The sequence below is a fragment of the Phocoena phocoena genome, chromosome 2 (genome assembly GCF_963924675.1).
Source record: "Phocoena phocoena chromosome 2, mPhoPho1.1, whole genome shotgun sequence".
NCBI classification, from domain to species: Eukaryota; Metazoa; Chordata; class Mammalia; order Artiodactyla; family Phocoenidae; genus Phocoena; species Phocoena phocoena.
The window spans coordinates 5,380,181-5,401,150 of NC_089220.1; the positions used below are offsets into that span (position 1 = coordinate 5,380,181).

The 20,970-nt window shown below is 53.3% G+C and overlaps 1 protein-coding gene across 4 annotated transcripts in view; it reads left to right on the top strand.

The window, feature by feature from the left end:
- The first annotated feature begins 5,461 nt into the window (after window positions 1-5,461).
- Window positions 5,462-20,970, top strand: part of BCL11B (BCL11 transcription factor B) — a 90,970-nt gene continuing 75,461 nt past the window's right edge. For 2 of the 4 annotated variants that reach the window (XM_065871219.1, XM_065871221.1), the window contains exons 1-2: window positions 5,462-5,519; window positions 18,894-19,262. In XM_065871219.1, coding sequence (XP_065727291.1) covers window positions 5,462-5,519; window positions 18,894-19,262 — 427 coding nt within the window. The remainder of the gene's footprint in view (window positions 5,520-18,893; window positions 19,263-20,970) is intronic. The other 2 variants (XM_065871220.1, XM_065871222.1) reach the window with 1 other exon arrangement.

Genomic DNA, 20,970 nt, shown 5'->3' on the forward strand with positions numbered 1-20,970 from the left:
GAAATCTACCACTGTATCAAGCCCAGGTATTACCGCAGAAACAAATAAGGTGCAAATTAAGCCACGTTTTAACAAAAGCAATGTTGCTAAATTCAGTGCATGGAAAGAACCAACCTCACACTTGTTGGAAGGCAAGTTTTGTGGGCCTGTCTCTGCTGTAAGGTGACAATGCAAGAAACTTCTCCAAATCGAGCAAAGCCTTAATTGAGAGCTGTGGCTCCTAGAAATTTGCTGTAATTTTCAGAAATGACATAAAATAATTCTAGAAGATATGCCAGGAAGCTTAAAATGCCTCTTTTGTCTTTTTAGGCTTCGGGATTTGATAGCTCCTAGAGATTCTGGAACAGTAAAGAAGGAGATAAAGGCCATCTTGGGGACCTTATTAATATGTACATAAATATGACTTGCATAGGACTTCCACTGCAGTTTCTTCGTAAGTTAAAACAAGTCAATCCACTGATCAGATCGATGTGTTTTATTTATCCTCATCTTCGCAGTCAATAGCGTTTATAGACTCCAAGGAATAGAAATCAGCAGACACAGTTTGCCTCTGAGTTTGCCCTACACCTGTGAATACGAAAAGATTTGCCTTCTCTTTGCCTGGATTTTTTTCTTTTTTAAAGCATCAGAAATGAAGCCCAAGGTAATTTGATAAGATGTGTTTTTGAGTTTTTATATTGCTACAAAGTTATCTGACTACATGTTAGAGGGTGGATCCGTGTTTAAAAACCAAACAAACAAATGAAACGACGATTTTCTTTCTGCAGAAATATTGAGTTCCCATTTTTACTGACACTACACATCTCGATTCGTTCCAATTTTCTGTAAAGACATAATATAAAATATAACAGCTCAGAAGGCAAAGATAACATTGCAGAATCTCGAATAGAGCCCCACCTTAGCTAAGCGTTAAGCACTGAGAATTGTTCAAAGAATTTTAAACAAGAAGCTCGGCTGGGGGTCACGTGACTGTTTAATCTGCCCCCATTGCATGGCGTGGTCCACGCAGCACACACTGGGAATCAGAGCCCCACACAAGGTTAATAAAAAGACGCTCTGATTTGATAAATGATTTATGATTTCCGAACTAGTCCTCAATAAAGAAATTTAAAGAAACTGAAAAATATTAAGGATTATCTGCTGGAACGCACTGTGAAGCTAGAAATATTTGTGAGTTCAAAAAGCTTTCTGACCTCTCCTTTTTTTTGAAAGATGGTGCAGAAAATGTGGCATTTCTTTCTGTCTGATTGCAGTCTGCACAAAGCCCCAGCTCTGGGCGGAGCACACAGTAGGTCTACAGCAGGTTCTGAAGAAGACTCGGAAGTTGTGGTATTACTTTAGGACCACATTTGTGCTTGCACTTTTCCCATTTATATTTTCATATGTTAAGCACCTGCCTCCCCCCCCCCACCCCCCCATTTTGGGGATGGGAGTGACTTTTACTCTAAACAAAGGCTTGATAGGTCAGGGAGTGGTTTTGCGTGTGTGTGTGTGTGTGTGTGTGTGTGTGTGTGTGTGTGTGCGTGCAGTAACCTTCTCAGAAGGGTCTTGCTGCCTGCCAGGGGTCCTGAGGACGGGGTAGGGACGGGGCTGTGACCCGAGCTCCGCCACCCTACTTTCGCTCCGCCCGCCTGTTGTCTGGGCATCGAGAGAGTGGGGAAACTGGGGGCCAGCTGCCGTAGCCGGGCGGGGTCGAGGGAGAGGTCAAGGTCGGCGGAGAGGCAGCTATTGATCCTACTTGGAACGCGAGACAGGGAGCAGAGCAAGACTAAAGGGGGAGCTGTGAGACCAGACATTAACAGCTTTCAGCGCTAATGATGCCCGTGCCAGACGGGCAGAGGGAAAAAAAGGAGACTGGAGCTGCAGCTGGGATCGCTCGCTGCATGCGCCCGGCCGCCTCTCCCGAGAGGAGGAGAAGTAGGAGGAGGGGGAGGAGGGCGAAGGGGCCAGCACAGGGCTGGGCAGGGGCAGGGCAGCCTCTCCCTGGCCGCCGCGAGGTGGAGCGCGCCGGCGGGCTGCGGCGTGTCCAGCCCTGCGCCGGCCCGCCCGCGCGTCCCTCTTCCCGCCGTCGGGGCAGCGTGGGGCCAATGAGGAAGTGCTCCCCGGGTCAGTCGCGGCCCGCGCCGCCCCCTGCCCGCTACTTCCTGCTGGAGGTGGGGCGGGGGTGCCCCATCCCTGGACCCAGCCGTCCGAGCGCGCGCGATTAGGCAGCTGCAGCCGGGGCCCCCGGGCACCCTGCACAGTCCGCGGAGGGGCCCCCTTCCTAGGAGGGGGCTGCCCCATTCCCCCAGGCCACAGACCGGGTCCCCCATCCTTGTAATCGGCCCCGGGAGGGTGAGGGTCGCGTGCTGCGATTTCGGGCGCCGGAGCGCCGGCGGCGCGGAGAGGCGGGCCAGCCGCGGCGATTTGAGTCCAGACCTGCCCCCGTGCGCTGTGTGACCTTGGGCAAAGCGCTGTCCCTCTCTGGACTTCACACCACCAGTGCTCAGAGAGCTCTCCCAAATTTAAGAATGTGGGCAAGTTGGGATGGCCGGTTTATGGTTTTCTTAAGAAGTTTATTTAAGGTGCGTGTGGGCATTTTTTTCTTACTTAGGCCACTTTCCTGGAAAGATTTTCGTGGTAGGGCTGCATGGGAGGAGGTGCTTCCAGACTTTGGACCACGTGGAGGTGGGGTGTAGGTGGTGGGTGATGGGCTGCAGCGTGCAGCCCCGGGTGGGTAGCTAGTGCGGACTGGCTCGCCACCCGCGCCCCTTCGCCCCCCACGCCGCCCCCTCCGCCCAGTCCCCACCCACTCGTCCGCCGACCCTGCCGCCCGGTCCGCAGAGCTGCACGCTAGGGCACATTTTATTGTTATTAGTTTTTAGGTGGGGGTGGCTTGGGCTGAGAGGTCTTTCTGTCCTCGCTAATGGGCGCTGCGCTCTGTTAAGTTGTTGGTGCCGTCGCCCGACCCACGACCTTGGGGGCGAACGCCCCCAGCCCCGTATCCTCCCCAGAGGAAAAGGCCCTGAGGGAGGCGGCGCGCCCGGAGGCGTCACGGCCCAGCCTTTCGCTCCGGTGAGGCCGCCAGGGCCCGGCCTGGGGGCGGGGTGGGGTGGGTGCAGCTGGGCTCGCCCGCGAAGCCCAGTCCGGAGCCAGGCCCGGACCCGCCCTCGCCGCCTCCCGGCCCAGACCCGAGATGCCCTGGGAACGGTGAGGGGGCCGGCCGCGTGGCACGCCCAGCCGGGAGGGCAAGTCGCGAAGTAGATGAAGTTGGCTGCGGCCTGGGGAGGGACGAGGAGGTTGGAGTGGGGGTGGAGGTCCACGCGGACTGCGGCCTGGCCTTGTCCCCGGGCCACGGACAGGCGCCCACAACTCCTCTTGTCCTCGCCGGCTGCAGATCAAACGGCTGACAAGGCAGCTGTGTCCTTCCCAGTCTGACGGGCGATTTCCAGTCCTGCCCTGGGCGGAGGAGCCCTGGGGGATGGGGGCGTTACTTCCAGGCTGCTGTAATTGTCAGGGGGTGGGAGGGAACTGGGGGACCTGAGGGGGTCACCCACACGAGTGGGTCCAGAGATCCGGCCACACCTACTTCTGGGTCAGCAGGTACGAGGACCTCTCCCACGTGGAGCAGCCCTGCCCTTCACCCCCACGCTTCCCACAGATCTCGACGTTGGGGCCGGGGTGTCCGTGTACACCCTAAGGAGTTAATGGGATGAGGTGGAGGGAGCGCACAGATTGGGGTGAACATTCCTTCCGGAATGCGACTCAGACAAGGTCTCACGTTTCCCCTCCCCCAAATGTGCTCTTAATTCTCTCCTCTTAGCATCTTTTATTTCGTCCGCTTCGCTCTCGCCGAGTTTGGAATATCAGGATTTATATGGAGACACCTTTTGGAAGTTTAACCCCGACCCCTCGATAAAACAAAAGTGAAAACAACCAAGCTACTTTTCTAGGGACATGAAGCAATTGGCCATCTGCCTCCAGTCCCCGTGTCGACCCCAACCCTCTTTCACAGCCATCCCCACGCCCCACTCCCCCCCCCAAGAGCTTTCGGATGAGTGGGTGGGGACTCGGGTTGATTCAACTTACTTCCACGCACAGCGCACTCCGCCCCTCTTCTCTCGGGGTCCAGCTCCCTGGAGGGGAGGAGGGATGGAGGATTTTCTTTTATTTAAAAATATCCTGCCCAGCGTCCTCCCCCACCCCCCCCCCAGGCGTTTTGCGCTGGCAGTGCAAGGGGAGGAGAGGAGCGCTCTAAAACGCTGCACGTGTGGCCGGCCTGGACTGCGGGTGTGCGCACGGGCGAATGTGTGTGTGAGTGTGTGTGAGTGTGTGAGTGTGTGTGTGTGTGCGCTTTCTTGTTCTCTTACAGGGTACAATGTTAAAAAGCCACCGCTAGTCGCCCCCAGTGCTCCGACTCTCTGGGTCTTTTTGTCTCTAGTGCAGATTAAACGTCACGTCCGCACTTGAACTTGAATTTTATCCCATTGTACAGAGGCAGCCCCAGCCATAGAGAGACCGAGAGCTCCCAGAGAACCCGGACTCCGCCATCTTCACGTTGCAATCTATAGCTCCCAGTCCGCGCCCGCACCGACCCAGGCGCACTGGGCGAGCCGCCCCTCGGCCCAGCTCCCCTCGGGCCCGCGGCGCCAGGGGAGCGCTGGGGAGCGCTCGCGGGGACCCGGCAGCCTCTCCGGCCGGCGCCAGCCTGCCAGGTGAACTGGGAAGGAGCCGCTCCTGGAGTCCCCCCAGAGCCTCGGAAGGGTCAGTCTCCGAGAAAAAAACAGGCAGCCCGCAGAAAACCCAGAAACAACCGAACCGGGGCAGTTTTACATTGCTTTGGGTTTCTGGAGGGGGCGGGGTGAGGGGGTACGAGACAAGTCCCCAAGTTTTCTTTGCTTTTTTTTCTTTTCTTTTTCTTCTATTTTTTATTTGTTTGCATTTTTTTTCCTTTTCCCCCCTCCTGGTAGAAGTGCGCTTTCCACCTACCAGACCCTGAAAGAAAGTGTCAGGAGCCGGTGCAAAATCCGGTTTAAGTTCAAGAAGACATTTGCAAGTCCAGGAGGCCAAGCAGTTTGAAGAAGTGTAAGCAGTTTTTTTCCTTGAAAAGAATATATTTTTGAAGAAACCAGCCAGTCCGCGGCAAGCAAGAGCAGATTTTTTTTTTTTTTTGCCTTTCTCCTATTTTAGATCGAGAGGCTTTTCTTTTTCCTTCTCTTTTTCTTTTTTTTTGCAAACAAAACAAAAAACAGCATAGAAGAAAGCGCAAAATAAAGAAGAAGAAGAGGAGGAAGAGAGGGCAAGAGGGGAAGGAAAAAAAAAAAACCAAAACACCAACCCGGGCAGAGGAGGAGGCGCGGCGGCGGCGGCGGCAGCGGCGGCAGCGGCGCGGCGCGGCGGCAGCGGCGGCGGCTCGGACCCCTCCCCCGGCTCCCCCCATCGGTGCAGCTCTCCGGGCGATGCCAGAATAGATGCCGGGGCAATGTCCCGCCGCAAACAGGGCAACCCGCAGCACTTGTCCCAGAGGGAGCTCATCACCCGTAAGTGTCTGCGGCGTGCGCGCGAGGGGCCGGAGGATGGGGCTCCGGGCGCCCGGGGCTGGGGACACCGAGCCAGGCGCAGCCGGGCCGGGCGCCGGGGAGGCCCGCGGGCTCGCAGAGGCAGCAGCGTCGGCCCAGAGCATGGTAGGGGGCGGGGGGCCTTGGGAAAGTTTCTTTGCAGCCCGGAGAGTCCGGGCTCTGCGCACTCAGACGCGCCTCGGGCTCGGGGGCCTGCGGAGCGGGGCTCCGGGCCGGGGAGGGGGCGCGCGGGCTGGAGGAGGTGTGTGTGTGCGCGCGGATCCCGGCTGGACGCTCGCCCCTCCGAGCGGCGTGTGTGGCGGCGGCGGCGCTGGTGGCGGGGTTTGGAGAGGAGGGGGAGGGGGCTGGGGGAGCGGAGGGGGAGGGGAGCCGGGAAGTGGGGAAAAGTTGGCTAGCGCGTGGGTCCGCGCTGACGGCGCGGGCGGAGGAGAGCGGGGTGCGCTCGGGCCTGGGGGAGATGCGGGGCGAGGGGCGGCCGCCGGCTCCGAGTCCCCCAGGCGCTGCACCCGGCCGGGCAGGGCGCCGGCCACGCCGGTCCTAGGATTCCGCAGCCGCCTTTCTCTCCCCTCCTCTTGCTATTTGCAAAAGAATCCAGCTGCGTGGCTGTTTGCCGGGCTCCTGCACCCCAACCCCCATTTCCCCACCTCCGTCTGTCTCCTGGGATGATCTTGTCTTCTTTCCCCCACTCCAAAAGAAGGTGGGGGCATCGGGGGCTGGTGAAAAATCCCCGCCACGGGGGGAAAAAAAGCGTTGTTAGCTAGGAGTGGGATGTGCTTGTACAATAGTGATGGGGGGGGGGGGAAGAAAAAAAGAAAAAAGGAAAGAGATCTATCAATCTCTCACCCATCTTCCTATCTCGGATCTTTCATCTCCCGTATCTAAATAAACAAGGCAGGTCGCAGTGGAAATCCACCGGCTGAAATCGTGTGGATTTCAAGCAAGTGGCGGGGCGGGCAAAGTCAGGCAGCGGGGCAGAGACGCAGCAGCTTCCAGCGCCCCAGTCGGGTTTATTTAGCAAAGGGAAGAAGCGTGCGGGAGCGGGCCAGGTACGGGGTTTGCAGGGGAGCTCGCCCGGCCGCCTGCACGCTTGCACCCCCGGAAGGTCGGCTCGCAGCGCTCCCCGCCTGCCGCAGCCCGCGGGGCCGCTGCTCCGCGGCGCGCAAACCTTTCCCCGCGGTCCTTTCTCTCGCGGTGCCTGGGTCGCCTTTGCTTTTTTTTTTTTTTTTTTTTTTTAAATTGTTTTGAAACTGCAATAGAAATAAAACGTCCTCTGGGTGCCATCGAAACAGCGGGCAGGTTGTGTTCCTGCAATCCTTGGAGCACCTCGTCAGGCTGGGGCCGGGCTGCCGGCGCGGAGCTGGAGAGGGCTGCGCGCCCAGCCGCCGCCGAGGACCGGCTGCGGGGCGGCCGAGAGCCGAATATTTATGTTATATTTTTAAAAATTTAAATAAATAAATAAATATATAAAGGGGTTCTCCCCTCCCCTGAAAACCCAGCATAGGCGCCATCTGCTCGGAGCATTTGCTGCTGCCATCTCTCCTTTGTTACAGCAGATACATTAGTAAGAATTTGTGGATTTATTATTATTTTGGGGGGAAGGGAATAGATATTAAAGTGGGCTTGCTTTGGGAGAGGGATACCTTTCTGGAGGGAGGGAAGAGGACTTCTATTTTTCATCATTGTAACATCAAAGGAGACTCGCTGGTTGCATTTAAAACAAAATGTTTTGCAACCATATTTGAACCTGGTTTGATCAAGGTCCTCATCGCCAGTTGACATTTCATCCTTTACCAATCCTTTAGCAGTCGCTTATTCTACCCCCCTCCCCCGTTTAGATGGTGGAGTGGCTGTTAGAATGTCTGTACTTGCAGACGCCTAATTTCTCCAGGAGGCAATTTGCCCCACAGAGCCTCTGTATAATTGCAAGGGTTGTTTTTGAGGAGGGGGAAGTTGGGGGGGGGGAGTCCGGGAAGGGGGAGTTGTCTGGGGTGCATTGCCAAGCTGGCAGCAGCGAAGGAGCCAGGAGTGTTTGCAGTTGTGTGTAAAGGGGGAAAGAAGCAGGTAGGTTCGCTTTGCTTTTGCTCTCTCCTCTCTGGTGTTCCTGGGACCTCAGGAGCAAGCCCTGGCCAGGAGGACTGGCGGCAGCTGGGCATGGGGGGCGAGGGGTGCCTAGTGCAACATCCTTCCATCCTTCATTTGTTTCACAGCTGTTTCAGTCTTGCTCAGAGCAGTGCTGGGGAAAGCCGGCTGACACTGGAGCAGTGGCAGGGAAGGAGAGGTGGGGAGGAGACCAGGGGGCAAAGGACATCCCACCTGCCTTCCTGGAGCGCACGGAGCCCAGTGCATATGCGGGGGTTTAAGCAGGGAGAGTGGTCCAGCCAGTTTTCAGACAAGGCTATTTATTATCCAAAAGCAGCTGGCTTTTCTGTCTGTCCTATGTCACCCGGAAGGTGGGAGTGCAGGCAGGGGAAAGGCAAGAATTGGATACAGTTTAGGCTGTAGGGCCTGTGCAAGTGTGCTTTTCCACAATGATGCAGGAGTTGTGGGTCTCGGGTGCTCTGGAGCCCTGGCCAGCAAAATGGGTGCTGCCACAGCCCCTTTCCGGTGTCCACATTTTAGATTTCAAGTGTGAAAGAAACAGCCTAAAACGTGGTGCATCTTCAGTTGGGTGGCAGCCCGCCGGCCTCAGGTTATTTAGAGATGATGCAACTCAGTATAACTGATGGTTTGAGAAACAGAAGAGCACACAAACAGCATCGATCATCTTGCAGGGGGGTTGGCAAGTGGGAGAAGGGCTCCATAATGAGCTGGTTAAATTTACAGACAGGGCCAGTGAGAAGAGGAGTGAGGTAGAAAAGAGAGAGTGGGAGACAGCTGGGGATGAAGACTGAGGCTTCTGGTTTGTTTCAAAATGTTTGACCCAGATGGATGTGGCTTTTAAAACCGGAGGACAGACACAGCTTTCAAGAAAAACAAACACAAAACAACACAGTGACAGTGGTGGACAGGGTAGGATGAGGACCAGTGACCGGCCAGGCAGAGGGAAGGGCCGTGAGCCCACTGTGCCAGGCCGGGTGAGTGGGGAGGCAGATGAACCCCAGGCCGTGCAGGAGCTCTGAGGCTTCCCGAAGGAAATAAGGCCAGGGTAGATTACACAGCCCCAGAGAAGGTGATTTTTTCAACAACTCACCAACAGGTTTCCTTGGAAGGTTAGTAATTTTCCGTATGAATTCACGATTTTGCAGAATAACTAGAGACCCAAGATTTGACACGGAAGTTAGGGTGTGTTAATTCCATGGTTGCCTTTTAGGCTTTGCTGTGGCTGTGTGTTTTGAAGGCCGCTGTGCTTACAATTATCTTAACTCCCCAGGGTAGAGTATATCTCCAGGTGTCCACATATCTTTCAAAACTGGGCCTCTGATAAATTTCATAAGACCTGGGTCCCTCTTCTTTTTTGGTAGTTGGTGGGGGGAGTGAAGCTTGTCTCCCTTCTGCACAGAAGGGAACCCCATATCGTTAGAAGTGTGATATAAGTCAGCTGCTCTGATTCTAAGGGAGAATGGAAATGTGTTCATCCAAGGTGTTATGCCAAGCGGACTTTATTCATTTGTAATTCACACCTGAGAGAAAAAATAGCCATGAGCATATTTTAACAACCCATAATATTTTTAAAGGGTAGTCTTTCCGTCCCTGAAAATTATGCACGGGGGCATATTTCCTTTTTTTTTATGAGGGTGGGAGGTGGCTCTCTGTGCTTTGGCCTTGGCGATTTTTGTCTGGCCTTCAAAATATTTCGTAACAGAAAACGAGTCATTTCTCAAGTGCTGGAGTGAATGCAGTTGCTTTGGTGAAGGCGGTCTTAGGAACATGGAGGGAGGCTGAGTCAGATGCTGGGGTGTGATGCTTTGCTGACCACTGTGCAGGGCCAGATGGGTCTTATTGACCCAAGGGGAGGCCAATTTTGGGTGCACCGGACAGTAATTAGCATCTGTCTCAGGTGAGATGGAAGCGCGCAAAGCAATCGATCTGTTTCCCACTGTAGAGGACACCGGTTTCTAGCGCCTTATCAGAATCGAGCTCTTGGCACTGTCTTTGGGCTTAGAACACGGCTTGCACCCGCCTTCTCTTTTTCCTTTTCATCTCCTTTCAACGATCGCTTTGCATTCTCTGTTGCTTGTTGTGATAAAATACTTTCCAAAATAAACTTTCAGTTGAATTGGCTTTTAGTTGATGGCAAGGCTGCAACGCCCAGCAGCGTCTGGCGCCTCTTGGCAGCTAGGGGGAGCTCGGTGCCCGTGTCATGCGTGGAGCCGTCGCTGCGAGGGGCCGGGACCCGGCTTCCATCAGCTGCGAAAGCAGTTTACGTTGCTGCAAAATGTCCTAAGTGTGAAGTTGTAATATTGATTTTCCTGCAGAGAGTCGAGCAGGACAAAATGAGAATATAAGTTTGAGAAATCTATTTTCAAGCCATCGGCATTGATTTACAAGCCCTCACTAGGCAGATGGGGGCAATTTTCTTTTTTTTAATTTTTTTTTTTTAAACAGTTACAATTGTTAGCTTTGAATGGGCGTGTTTCCTCCGGTTACTCTGTGGTCTTGACTTTCTGAATTGCGTTAGGTCGTTGAGGCATGCCTGATGGGGTGAGGGGGTCTGGGAAGAGTGAACCTCGTTTTGTCCCTTCCTGTGTTGCATGTCACAGACCTGGGGATCTGCCACTGCTCTGCGGAGTCATGCGTCTAAAACAGCTTGATGAGCGGAGATCTTTTCAGCTCAGATTTTATAACACTTGGATCCTCAATTCCATTTGTTAGGTAATGTTCCCACTGTACTAAGTGAGACAGCACCGTTCCCCAAAGAGATAAAATGCCAACTCAATGTGTAAACCTTTGTCTGGAAGGAGTATGTGCTTGCTAGACCCAGCGTTGCTAATACCTTTCACCCCAAACGGTGCCCTTAATGGATGGCTTTTAACGACACGATTTCTCCCCTAACCGTGTAATTTCGTGCTGGGGAATACGTGTGCTTTTGATCACGGAATTTGTGGATCTATAATGTCTTCTTCTCCAAGTTCAAGAAATCTGCAGAGGGCTTCCCTGGTGGCGCAGTGGTTGAGGGTCCGCCTGCCGATGCAGGGGACGCGGGTTCGTGCCCCGGTCCGGGAAGATCCCACGTGCCGCGGAGCGGTTGGGCCCGTGAGCCATGGCCGCTGAGCCTGCGCGTCCGGAGCCTGTGCTCCGCAACGGGAGAGGCCACAGCACTGAGAGGCCCGCGTACCGCAAAAAAAAAAAAAAAAAAAAAGAAATCTGCAGACAGCACAGTTAACCCAGAGTCTTCTACTTGAGTTCAATATATGGGCAGAAGAGGTTACGTGGCGACAGGAAAGGAGTGCTTTATTCTAACCTGAAAGAGAAATAAATTAGGTCAGACAAAAGCCTAGCGCTGTCATCAGGCAGAGCAAGAGCCTTCACTCTCCAGTACAGAGGGCCAGCAATTTCTCTGATGATTTCTCTACTTCATTTAATGTTTGAATCGAGCCTGCTGTAAGCATATTGTGGCAGCGAGCTCATTTGACAACTCAGAGATGAGGCGTCACTGTCACCTCGAAGCCTTGGGCTGGGACAGTTGCCTCTGGCCTGCAGAAAACCGTTAAAAAAATTCATTTCAGAAATCCCCAATCCTTTGCCTTGGAACTTGGGGGAGTTTCACAAGCTGTAACTAAACACAGACTACAGATACCACAATGTGTGAAGAAAAATATTTTATGGGGGAGGGTAAAGATGGGGTCCTTGACCTTTGGGGACTATCTCCTCCATCTCCTATGGCTTAAGGAAGGACCTTCTGGCTGTCCAGTTAGGTCTTACCGTTAGCTGAAACTCTCCAGGTACTTTGGACTAAGTTTAATGCTGTTGTCACATCTGGGAAGACAAGGGACAGTAAATGCTCCTTGGGGACCATGCCCACGGTCAAGTTGTTGATGCCGGCCACGCGTCTGCAGGTGGTGTTAGCTGTGGGCCCACTGGGGTATTTTTTTCATGGGGAGAGGGCACATCAGAAGACCAGGGATGAATGTCTGTGTCACCCGGCTGCTCTGAGCATGGCTTTGTCACTTTCCAGCTCTATTTACTCACACGATTGGGCCTGGGGGCCTGTGTGTCCTTTTCCCTACCCCCGGCTCCCAATCCCACACATCTTCCTTCCTTCCCAGAGAGCCAAACCTCAGTGAGATCTACCCGAGCTGTCGTCCCCTCCCCAAGAAAAGCCATTTGTTGACCGCCTCCCTGGAGCAGTAGTTTTCCCCAGGCGTGTATAAAAAGTGCCGAGAGCAGGCTATTTGGAGACACATGAAAAGCAGAGGGACACACTTCGTGTGTCTTCTGCACGAGCCTGCGAGCGGGGTGAGGGGAACAGCATCGTTTTTACTGGCAAAAGTGACACCAGATTGCGCTTTGATTAATGGTGCTACATTCACGGGGACTGTCGTCCGGCATTTTGACATATGCAAGTCTTTTGTGTAGTTGCTGAAATTCAAGAAATTCATTCTTTATTTCTTTTTCGAGGCAGCTCATCTGCTTGGGTGTTGAATCAGACAGACTGAGCTCTGGTACTATAATGAAATCCCAGACCACACAAAATTAGGTAACTTCAAAGTAAAAAAAAAAAAATCCTCTGTTTTACACAACTTTTTTATGACCCCCTTCAATTGAACTGCTGAAATGCAAATACACTTGAGAATGTTCTAACAACTTCTGTGCTAAAACAACACACAGAAATGACTCAAGGAAGTTGAATGCCAATGTTACTGTGATGAACGTGGACCTCAGAAATGGATGCCCTGCTAAGAATTAAAAAAGTGGTGGAGGATCCTGTTTAAATTTCTACCTTGGAAATGAGATGCTGAAAGCAGCTTCCACTCTTGCTAGTTTGCTGTCAGCCTCAGAATCTCCTCCAGTTAAGGGCTTGTAGCTCAGCGTCCTGTATGGATGGTCCTTTTCTTCTGCATAGCACCTTTGAAAAAGCACAGCGTTAAATAAAACAAATCTCTTCGTTGGGACCCGAAGAATGCTTTTATATCGCATCGTTATGAGCTCTGTTGTGTCTCTGAAGATTTAAGGCGTTTGCAATTTTATGGAATCTTCTGAATGTGTTTAGAAGTATTTCTGTACCTTTCCTTTTTTTTTTTTTTTTTCTTTAAAGAACTATTTTATTTCTCAAATCATAGGTCACTCCATTCTTTGGTCTCATGGACTTGACTTTTTTCTTAGTAACCTTTTAGTAGTGGACGGGCTGTGTGAATACACCTGAACGCTGCTTTCCTTAATGGGCTCTTTTTCCTGCTTTTGAATGTGTGAGACCCGGCCTCCGGAGCTCAGTTTTGCGGGATGCATTGCGGGAGGGGGGAGAGGTTGGACTGAGTCCGTGGAGCAAGTTAGGGTGTGTTGCAGCGAGCTGATTTTAACACGCTAAAGTATTCTGAAACCAGGCAGGGGGCATGGAGGACAATGTGTGTATGTATATGGGGGTGCCCCTCACACCCTCGGAGCTCCCCACCTGGAGTCTACCGGCTGGGTTCTTCCTGCACCCCAAACCTCTCCTCGGATCAGGAACCCCCGCCTTCCTGAAATGCAGGCCAAGCCTTCCCCATGATGGGCCCAGTCAGCCAGACCCTGGGTCATTTTCGCGGGAAGGGAAATCCACGTTACAGATAAGGCTGTGCCCTGGCATCCTTCTCTCTGCCCAGATGTCAGAAATCTTGAACATTTCACTTTGAGGCGTGTGCTGTGTCTGGCATGGAGCAGATGGGGCCTTGTGGGGTGGTGGCCGGCCCTGGTGCGTGCCCGTCCCTGCAGCGGATTTGAGGGCGCTGGGGAGGTGGCCCTTGAGGGTCTCAAGGAGGCTCGGGGTCTGGGTGACACCTGGAACAGGCTGGAGTCCTCAGCCCTTCTCCCTGGAGGGCAGGTGGTCCGGGAAGAGAGAGCTCATCTCTCTGTGGAACCTGTCTCTCACCAGTCTGGCTGCACCCTCCCTGGGTCGGGTCCTTGCTTGGAGGCGAGAGTTTGGTGGGCAGACGGGGGGTCAGGGACCCGGCTGCGTCCTGACCCTTCGTGGCCCCTCGAGGAACCTCCTCGGAACACGTGCCTGGCTCGCCTGAGGCTCCCCGCTTATCTGCGACTCCTCTGCTGGGCACTGCGCGATTCCCTCTGTGCGGAGAACTTCATAAATGTCTTGTCGAGCCTTTAAGCGTCATCTAGTCATAGATTATTTTCTCCACCAAGAATTGATTCCTTCTCTCTCCCATCCACCCCTCCCCCCGCCACACACGGTTGTTATTTTCTCTTGGAGCCAATAAATTAAACATTGATGGAAGCTCAGAAAGTGTCGTGCTCCGTCGAGTTCGCGTTTTAGTGGCGTTTAGGTGTCGCCTGGGGTCTCGGCCCCTCCCTGAATGTTCGCGGGGAGGAGAGTGAAAAGATCCGTTTGCAGATTACTGGTGAGCACGGGCTGGTTGGCAAAGGCTCCGTCTTCGTAGGAAGCAGGTGTAACGTCTCCAGTCAGAGGCAGGGCTCCGGCAGGCGGATGGATGCTCAACATTTCTTGTAAACACTCGTGCAAATAGGATGGCGGCTGTGACGTTGGTGGCCCAAGATTTTGAGAGCCTGGCACCCCTCCTCCCCACATCCTTCCCTTATCCACCCACGCCCCCATCACTGAATCGATAATTCTATGTAGGTGTCTCCTGGTCTGTGGCTTAGCCATTAAGGACAGCGATTTGGATTTGAATCAGTGCAGGGGTTCGGGGACACGGGCCTGTGCGCTGTGTGTACAGCAGGGCACACACGCTGTGCTCTGGGGACAGCAGGAGGCCCGCCCCTTGGCTGGAATTCCCCGAAGGGCAGGTGCAGGGGCAGTTGTTAGGGCAGACCCAGGGTGGGCGGGGCCCTTGGAGCCCAGCGTGTGTATAGGGCAGTCACTGACCAGGTAAGGCTCGCTAGGCCTTTGCAGCTGCCGGGGGCCTGTGGGCTGCTTGGCTGGGCCGGTGTTAATGATGTCTTTCCATCTGTCTTCTGCCCACATTCCTTCCCAGCCAAGCATGGGGGAGCGAGTCTTAGGACCAAGTGCTTCCTCGTCCACTTAACAACAACGTCCATAATTATCTGCGAACCCTGATTTCATTGCTTCTGAACGCATTTATCAGCTGGGAGGAGGCCTCGCCTTGTGAATTAAATGTGGTTTTGTTGTAAAGGAAAATTACAACAAATGTGTAAGTGTGTGCGTGTAAATACACGTTTGTCCATGTGCTTTCGGACGTCACATTTCAGGACCCACCCCAATCTGATACCCGACGTTTAAACAGGTCGTCTGCTGCATTCATTCATTTTTCCTTCTAATGAGTCAAACATTTTAGCGATCCCTCTACTTTATTCAGCTCGTACTAGTGAGGGCAGCAGTATTTTCCAGCGCTGCCTGACACTCGGGGAGCTTTGCGTGAAAGCAAAAATCCTCTCAGGGGAAAAGACCTCATCTTCGCCTTCTTTTTTTGAAGAAGTTTGCTGGACAGGGCAGCCTGAGGGACTGGTCTGTAACAGGGTCTGGGAATTTGAAAGGCTGTTTTGTTTGTATGTGGCTTTTCACTTTCCTGGTGCTTTCTGGTCGCTGGGTGCCTGTCCCAGCAGGGGCCGGGTTCTCTGAGGCTATGTGGGCTCCGTCGAGGTGCCCACAGGTCAGAGGAAGGAAGGTTCTGGGGTGGGGGCCAGGCCCGTCTCACTTTGCCCCCCTCTGAGCTTGGGCAAGTGGTTCTTTCTCCTTTTATTTCTTCTGTGAGGGACAGGGTTCTAAGAAGGGACACACACACAGACACACACACGCACCCCACACGCCCAGCTCGGTATCCGCCTGCCAGCGGAAGTGAAACCACAGCCCTTTGGGGGTGTCTCCGAAGGCCTTGAACATGAGATTCAGCAAGCTGTCTTGGTCCACCTGCTCTGGCCTAGAAATTTGACAGTTTTGGGGTTCGGGGTGACGTCGCTGCCTTCCTGGGAAGTGCCTCCTGCAGAGTCAAAGCCCAGAGCTCCACGTGCCAGGGGCTGGGCAGAGGGAACCCCATTCTTGGAGTTGGGTGAAAACCCCTGTCATCCTAAGGAGTTTTACTTTCAGCACTGTGAGTGGGGAGCGGGGGAAGGGGATGTTTTTGTGTTTCTTTTTCTCCTGCACGCCCTTGGAGGAGGCAGTGAGCTGGACCCGGGGTCTGGAGACCCGAGTTCAGAGCCGTCTGCAGGATGGGACGCCAGCAGCGCCTGGCTGCTCAGGCTGGTTGGCTGGAGGGAGAAATTAGACCTGCAGCCCAGTGAACGGCTTCGGCTATTTTCAAACTCAATTACTGGGACTCACAAGGGCTTGCTGCGTGAGGAAAGTGAAAAGGCAGAGGCCGCCAAATAAAGGAAAGAATACCAGATGTTACCCAAAACAGCAAAACAAAAAAAAAAGGAGAAAAAGGAAAAAGTTCTGGTACAGAGTCCTTAGCAAAAGATGGAGGGGCGAGGGAGGGACACTTATGAACAGGTGACCTTTGCTCATTTTTAAATTCGTCTGTGTTTCTTTTAAAAGAGAAAAGAAATTTGAAATTATGTAGCTTAAAACCTCCCAACAGAGAGGAGATATTCATGCTTCTTCCCAAAACTCCCACCAGGAGTACGGATGGATGGACTTGGCTGAAAAAGTTAATGAAAAGCAAAACCAAAACAAGGAAACCAAAGATGAAATTAGACGGCAGAAAACACCTCCCCATCCTCAGAAAGGATGATCAAGTTGGGATTTGGATGGATGAGCTGTTGTCTTTGTTTATTTTTATCAAATGCCCTTATGGAGGCAGCCGGCTGCCAGGCCCGCTCAGGAGGGCCCGGGTACCTCCACAGAACTCACCCCTGTTTCATTTGAATTCTCAATTTCATTTTGTCCTTTTTCTTTTGCATTTTAGCGCATTTCCTTTGTGCCTCTCTCTCTCTCTCTTTTTAACAAAACAATATTTTGACATTCTCCCCCCATTTATTAGAGCTCCTTTTCTAGAAATGGCCTACAATACGTCCTTATATTTCTAAAGAACTGTTTTCACAGCCCTCTCCTTTGGCTCTGAAATTATGTATATGTAATTGGTAATTAAAGGTGCGAGCTTTTCAATATAAACAGTATTGCTCAATGTTAGATCATTAAAGGGGAAAGAGGCACTGAATAATTACCTTTTACATTCTGGCAAACCGTTCACAGGAACCTGGAACCCAGTCCCCCCTAGAACCACTGTTCGGCGTGAGGGTTGTGATTACATTTTAACCATAGCAAAGCGTCTTTTCATAAAATAAATTGGTAAATGAATCATGTAGCATTGTCTTCCAACTCTTTTTAAAATAAACCCCGATTTCTTTTTAAAGTGTAATCAGTGGTTTCTGGGGCTGCCTTTGTGCACACTGTTTCTCATACCTTATAGGTTCTTTTTGTTAGAGGTATTGCAGACGAGAGATTTCGGATTTCCTCATCTGCGGGGTGTTTCTGTGCGGTCACATTTCCAGTGCGTTTCTACGTGTAATTCATCGAGGGTTCTGTCTGCTTTTCTATAAGCACAGGCGGGATCTCAAATTGTCACTTCCCTTCTCAGCAATACCTGTGCACTGACCCGTGCATGCCTAGTTCATACATGTTACATGTGCCGTCTATCCGGTCTTACACATGGACTCTCACAGGCCCTGGAGAAGCTTGTATTCAGAAAATACAGAGCAGTGATTTATATGTAGGATGGAAGATGCCACAGAATTTTTTCCTTAAATTGTCTGTTCTTTGGCTCTGACCCGTCAATAACTTCACTGCCACGGAATGTGTTTTCCCCCATTCCATTTCTTCCCTCTGTTCTGTGGTTTTCATTATCCTTTCCTAAATACCGTACAACAGAAAATGTACCTGCCTCCTCGGGTTTCAGACCTCTGGCTGCCCTCTTGCTTCTCTGAAGACCCTGCCGCTTGTGCTATCTACATGACGACTGACATTTGCTCTCGAAAAATTCCACCCCGAATTTGCTCAGACCCCGAGGAAGGATGCAACCTCACCGTCCGCTTCCCTTATTTATGACAGTTTCGGCTGCCAGTGTGTCCCAGTTTTCCCTGAGGGGGTTGCTGCTTTTTGAGGCATTTACTAGCTTCAAAATATTTGGGTCCCGTGCCCCCTACAAAAAAGAATGAAAGGAGATATATCGGCTGCTAAAGAAATATGAAAATGTACAGCCCGTTGAAAGTGTGGTTTGTCATCTGCCAAGAAATGCTTTTGTAGTCTGAAGAATTATTTTTTTTTTCTTTTCTTTTTTCTGGGAGTGACAATAAAACCAACAAACAAAAAAGGACAGTGGGGAGTTGGTGAGTGTCGGGAAATCTACAAAGCAATGGAAGGCTGACCGGGAGCAGAGTGTTTGGCAGGAAAGCCGGCTCCCGCTTTCAGCCAGCCAACTCCCAGCGACTCTTCCCTGCATTTTTTTTTTTTTTCTTTCAATATTTCTTTTTGAACCAACGCTCACTTGTTGCTTTCTGAGCCCGTGGGTTCCTTTCTCTCGTAAGGACTGGCCCTGGGACGCCCGTCTGGGTTTCTGTTTTCTTGTCTGGTGTGCAGCCAGGTCTCAGGTAGAGGAATGCATGCAGGACTCTTATGAATGGGGAGGACGTGAATGAAAGGTGGGAGGGAAGGGAGGGGGCAGCTTGAGCCTAAGCCGGGAGAGACAGCTCTGGCTCCCGGTTCTCAGCCTTGGCCGCCCATCGGAATCACCTGGGAATCTTACAAAAAAAAAAAAAAAAAGGAAAAGACAGCTTGATGTTTGGCTCTCAGTGTAGTTGGTCTGGGGTGCAGCCTGGGTGTCGGGGGTTTTCAAAGCTCCCAGGTGATTCTTAGATGTTGCAGAGTTTGAGAGACACCTCTCTAGACGGCCCAGTCTCTGGTGAAACCAAGATGTGTGTGGATGTGCGGGTGGTCATGTGTGTGTGTCCCTATGCTGAGTTGGTGGTGGGGGGAGAGGCGGAATTGGCAGGAAATAAACTAGAGAGCAGTAAGATCAGCACCACTTAAGCAGCAACCTCTGGGAGCTGCAGCGCTGCTCCGGGAGCCTCAGTTTGCCCATCTGTTGCACGCAGGATGGTGAACCCCCTGCCTCCAGGAGTTGTGGGGAGGACGTGGTGACGTCTAGCATCCTGCAGCGGAGGGGCCTGCCTCTTGGTGGGGAAGGGTTGGAATGAGCGATGGGTGCCTGTGATTGCCTAAGCCCATCTTGTCTTCTCTGCCCCCCCCTCCCTTCTCCTTTCTCTCTCCAGCAGAGCCTGAGCATGTGGAGGCCACCATCCTCGAGGAAGATGAGGGTCTGGAGATAGAGGAGCCCAGCAGCCTGGGGCTGATGGTGGGGGGCCCCGACCCTGACCTGCTCACCTGTGGACAGTGTCAGATGAACTTCCCCCTGGGGGACATCCTGGTTTTTATAGAGCACAAGAAGAAGCAGTGTGGCGGCAGCCTGGGTGGCTGCTATGACAAAGGCCTGGACAAGGGCAGCCCGCCGCCCTCCTCACGCTCTGAGCTCAGGAAAGTGTCCGAGCCGGTGGAGATCGGGATCCAGGTCACCCCCGACGAAGATGACCACCTGCTCTCACCCACGAAAGGCATCTGCCCCAAGCAGGAGAACATTGCAGGTATGGAACGTTGCACTCGTCTGGCCGCTGCCGAAGCCACCTCTCGGGTCCCAGGCCTGCCCTCGCCCCTCGCACTGCGGGGGCGGGGGGGGGTGCTCGCCCTCTGTCTGAGGGTGCTGGTGCTGGGAGGGCCCGGGGGCTACCAGGATGGGGCCACAGGTGGGCTCGCCCTGGCCGAGGGCCCACCGTCCAGTGACCCTCAGGAGGAGACGGGCCTGGAGCTCGGAGAGGCCCGGTGGGCTGATGATGGTCGCTGTGCTTTTGGCAACAGGCTCCATTGTGGGGCCTGATCCGTAGGCGGCCAGGAGGACAGGATGGACATTCGGAAGGCTAGCTGGCCCTCCCTTTGCAGGCGTTCTTGGCTTAGTCTCTGGCTTTGGAACCAGATAGTCTTGGGTGGAATTCGTTCTTCACAACTTGGACAAGTCGGTTTCCACATCTGTGCAGTGGAGTGAATGAGACCCATCTCGTCGGGGTGGTTGTGAGGCTTTACGAGATGTTGCATGTGGGTGGGGCCTTCATTTCTCCTCTGCTCTCTGGCCTCAGTTTCCCATCTGTCAAAAGAGGCTCCTTCTGATGTTGCCTGATCCTAGGCGTAGGTCTGGGGAGGGGCCTGTGAGAGCTTGCTGGAGCATGTACCCCTTGGGGGAGGTTGGCCGTACCTTCTGCCGTGCCCACTTGGCCGGTCATCCGGACAGCTGGCTTTTAACACCTGTAGGACAGGTGTAGAGGCTTGCGTCCCCTGGCAGGTCGGCTTATGCATCAGGTCCTCTCCGGGTCAAGGTCATGGCGCACCAGAGCCTCTTCCAGGGAGCCTGTGCTCCATGCAGCCCAGAGTGTTTGCTTCCGGTTCATACTTCTGAGCTCAGGGCCCTGGCTGGCCTGTGTTTCCTAGAAACAGCAGTCTGTCCTGCAGCAAGACGGTATCAGAGTTCGTGCGGGTGAGGGTTTAGACCCTGCCGATAGACTTCGGACTACCTTCAGGGTCAGCCTCAGTTTCTCCGCGTGTCACCGGGAGGGACAGTCCTGGCAGGCCTGGTGTGTGGGTTAAAGGAGCAGAGGCTCCACAAATGCTTTGCTAGTGGAACTTTTCTCCCGGGGGTCCCTTCTGGTGTGGCGGTACACGAGCAGGTGCTTGGCTGGGAGGTTTGTGTATCCATCTCCACCGTGTCTTGGTCCAAAACAGACTGGATGGACTGAGGCTTTGGGTGGTCCTTGTGGGGTGAGCCTGATGGAAGTGGGGCACTCTGCTCCCACGGGTGAGATGGATGGGCATGGCCAGGAACCCCCCATCACCCAGCAGGCAGTTCGGGCGATGCAGCGAGCCCAGCTGCTCTGCGGCAACCACCTGGCAGCTCTGTGACCTTGGGCCTCCCTTTGCCCATCTGTACAGTGGGATTAATGGACTCTCTCTCCTGTGAAGAGACTGCGGTGGTGTGCAGATCCCTGCAGGCACCGGCTGGGCCCTGGGGAGACCCCGTCTAACCAGACTGGCCTGTGCGGCTGGCCTTCTTGTGGGTGTCCTAGCACGAAGTCTCCCACACTCTTAAGTTGCCAAGGGCCTCGAGGAAAGTGTCTGACATGTTCAGGCCAAAGTCCTGTAAACCCTGGTTTCTCAGAGCACCGTGTAGATCTGAGTGATCCTTCCTTAGGGCCGGAGCCGTGATCCACAAAGGTGTTGGGCCCCTTTTGTCTGTGTTTCTTTTCT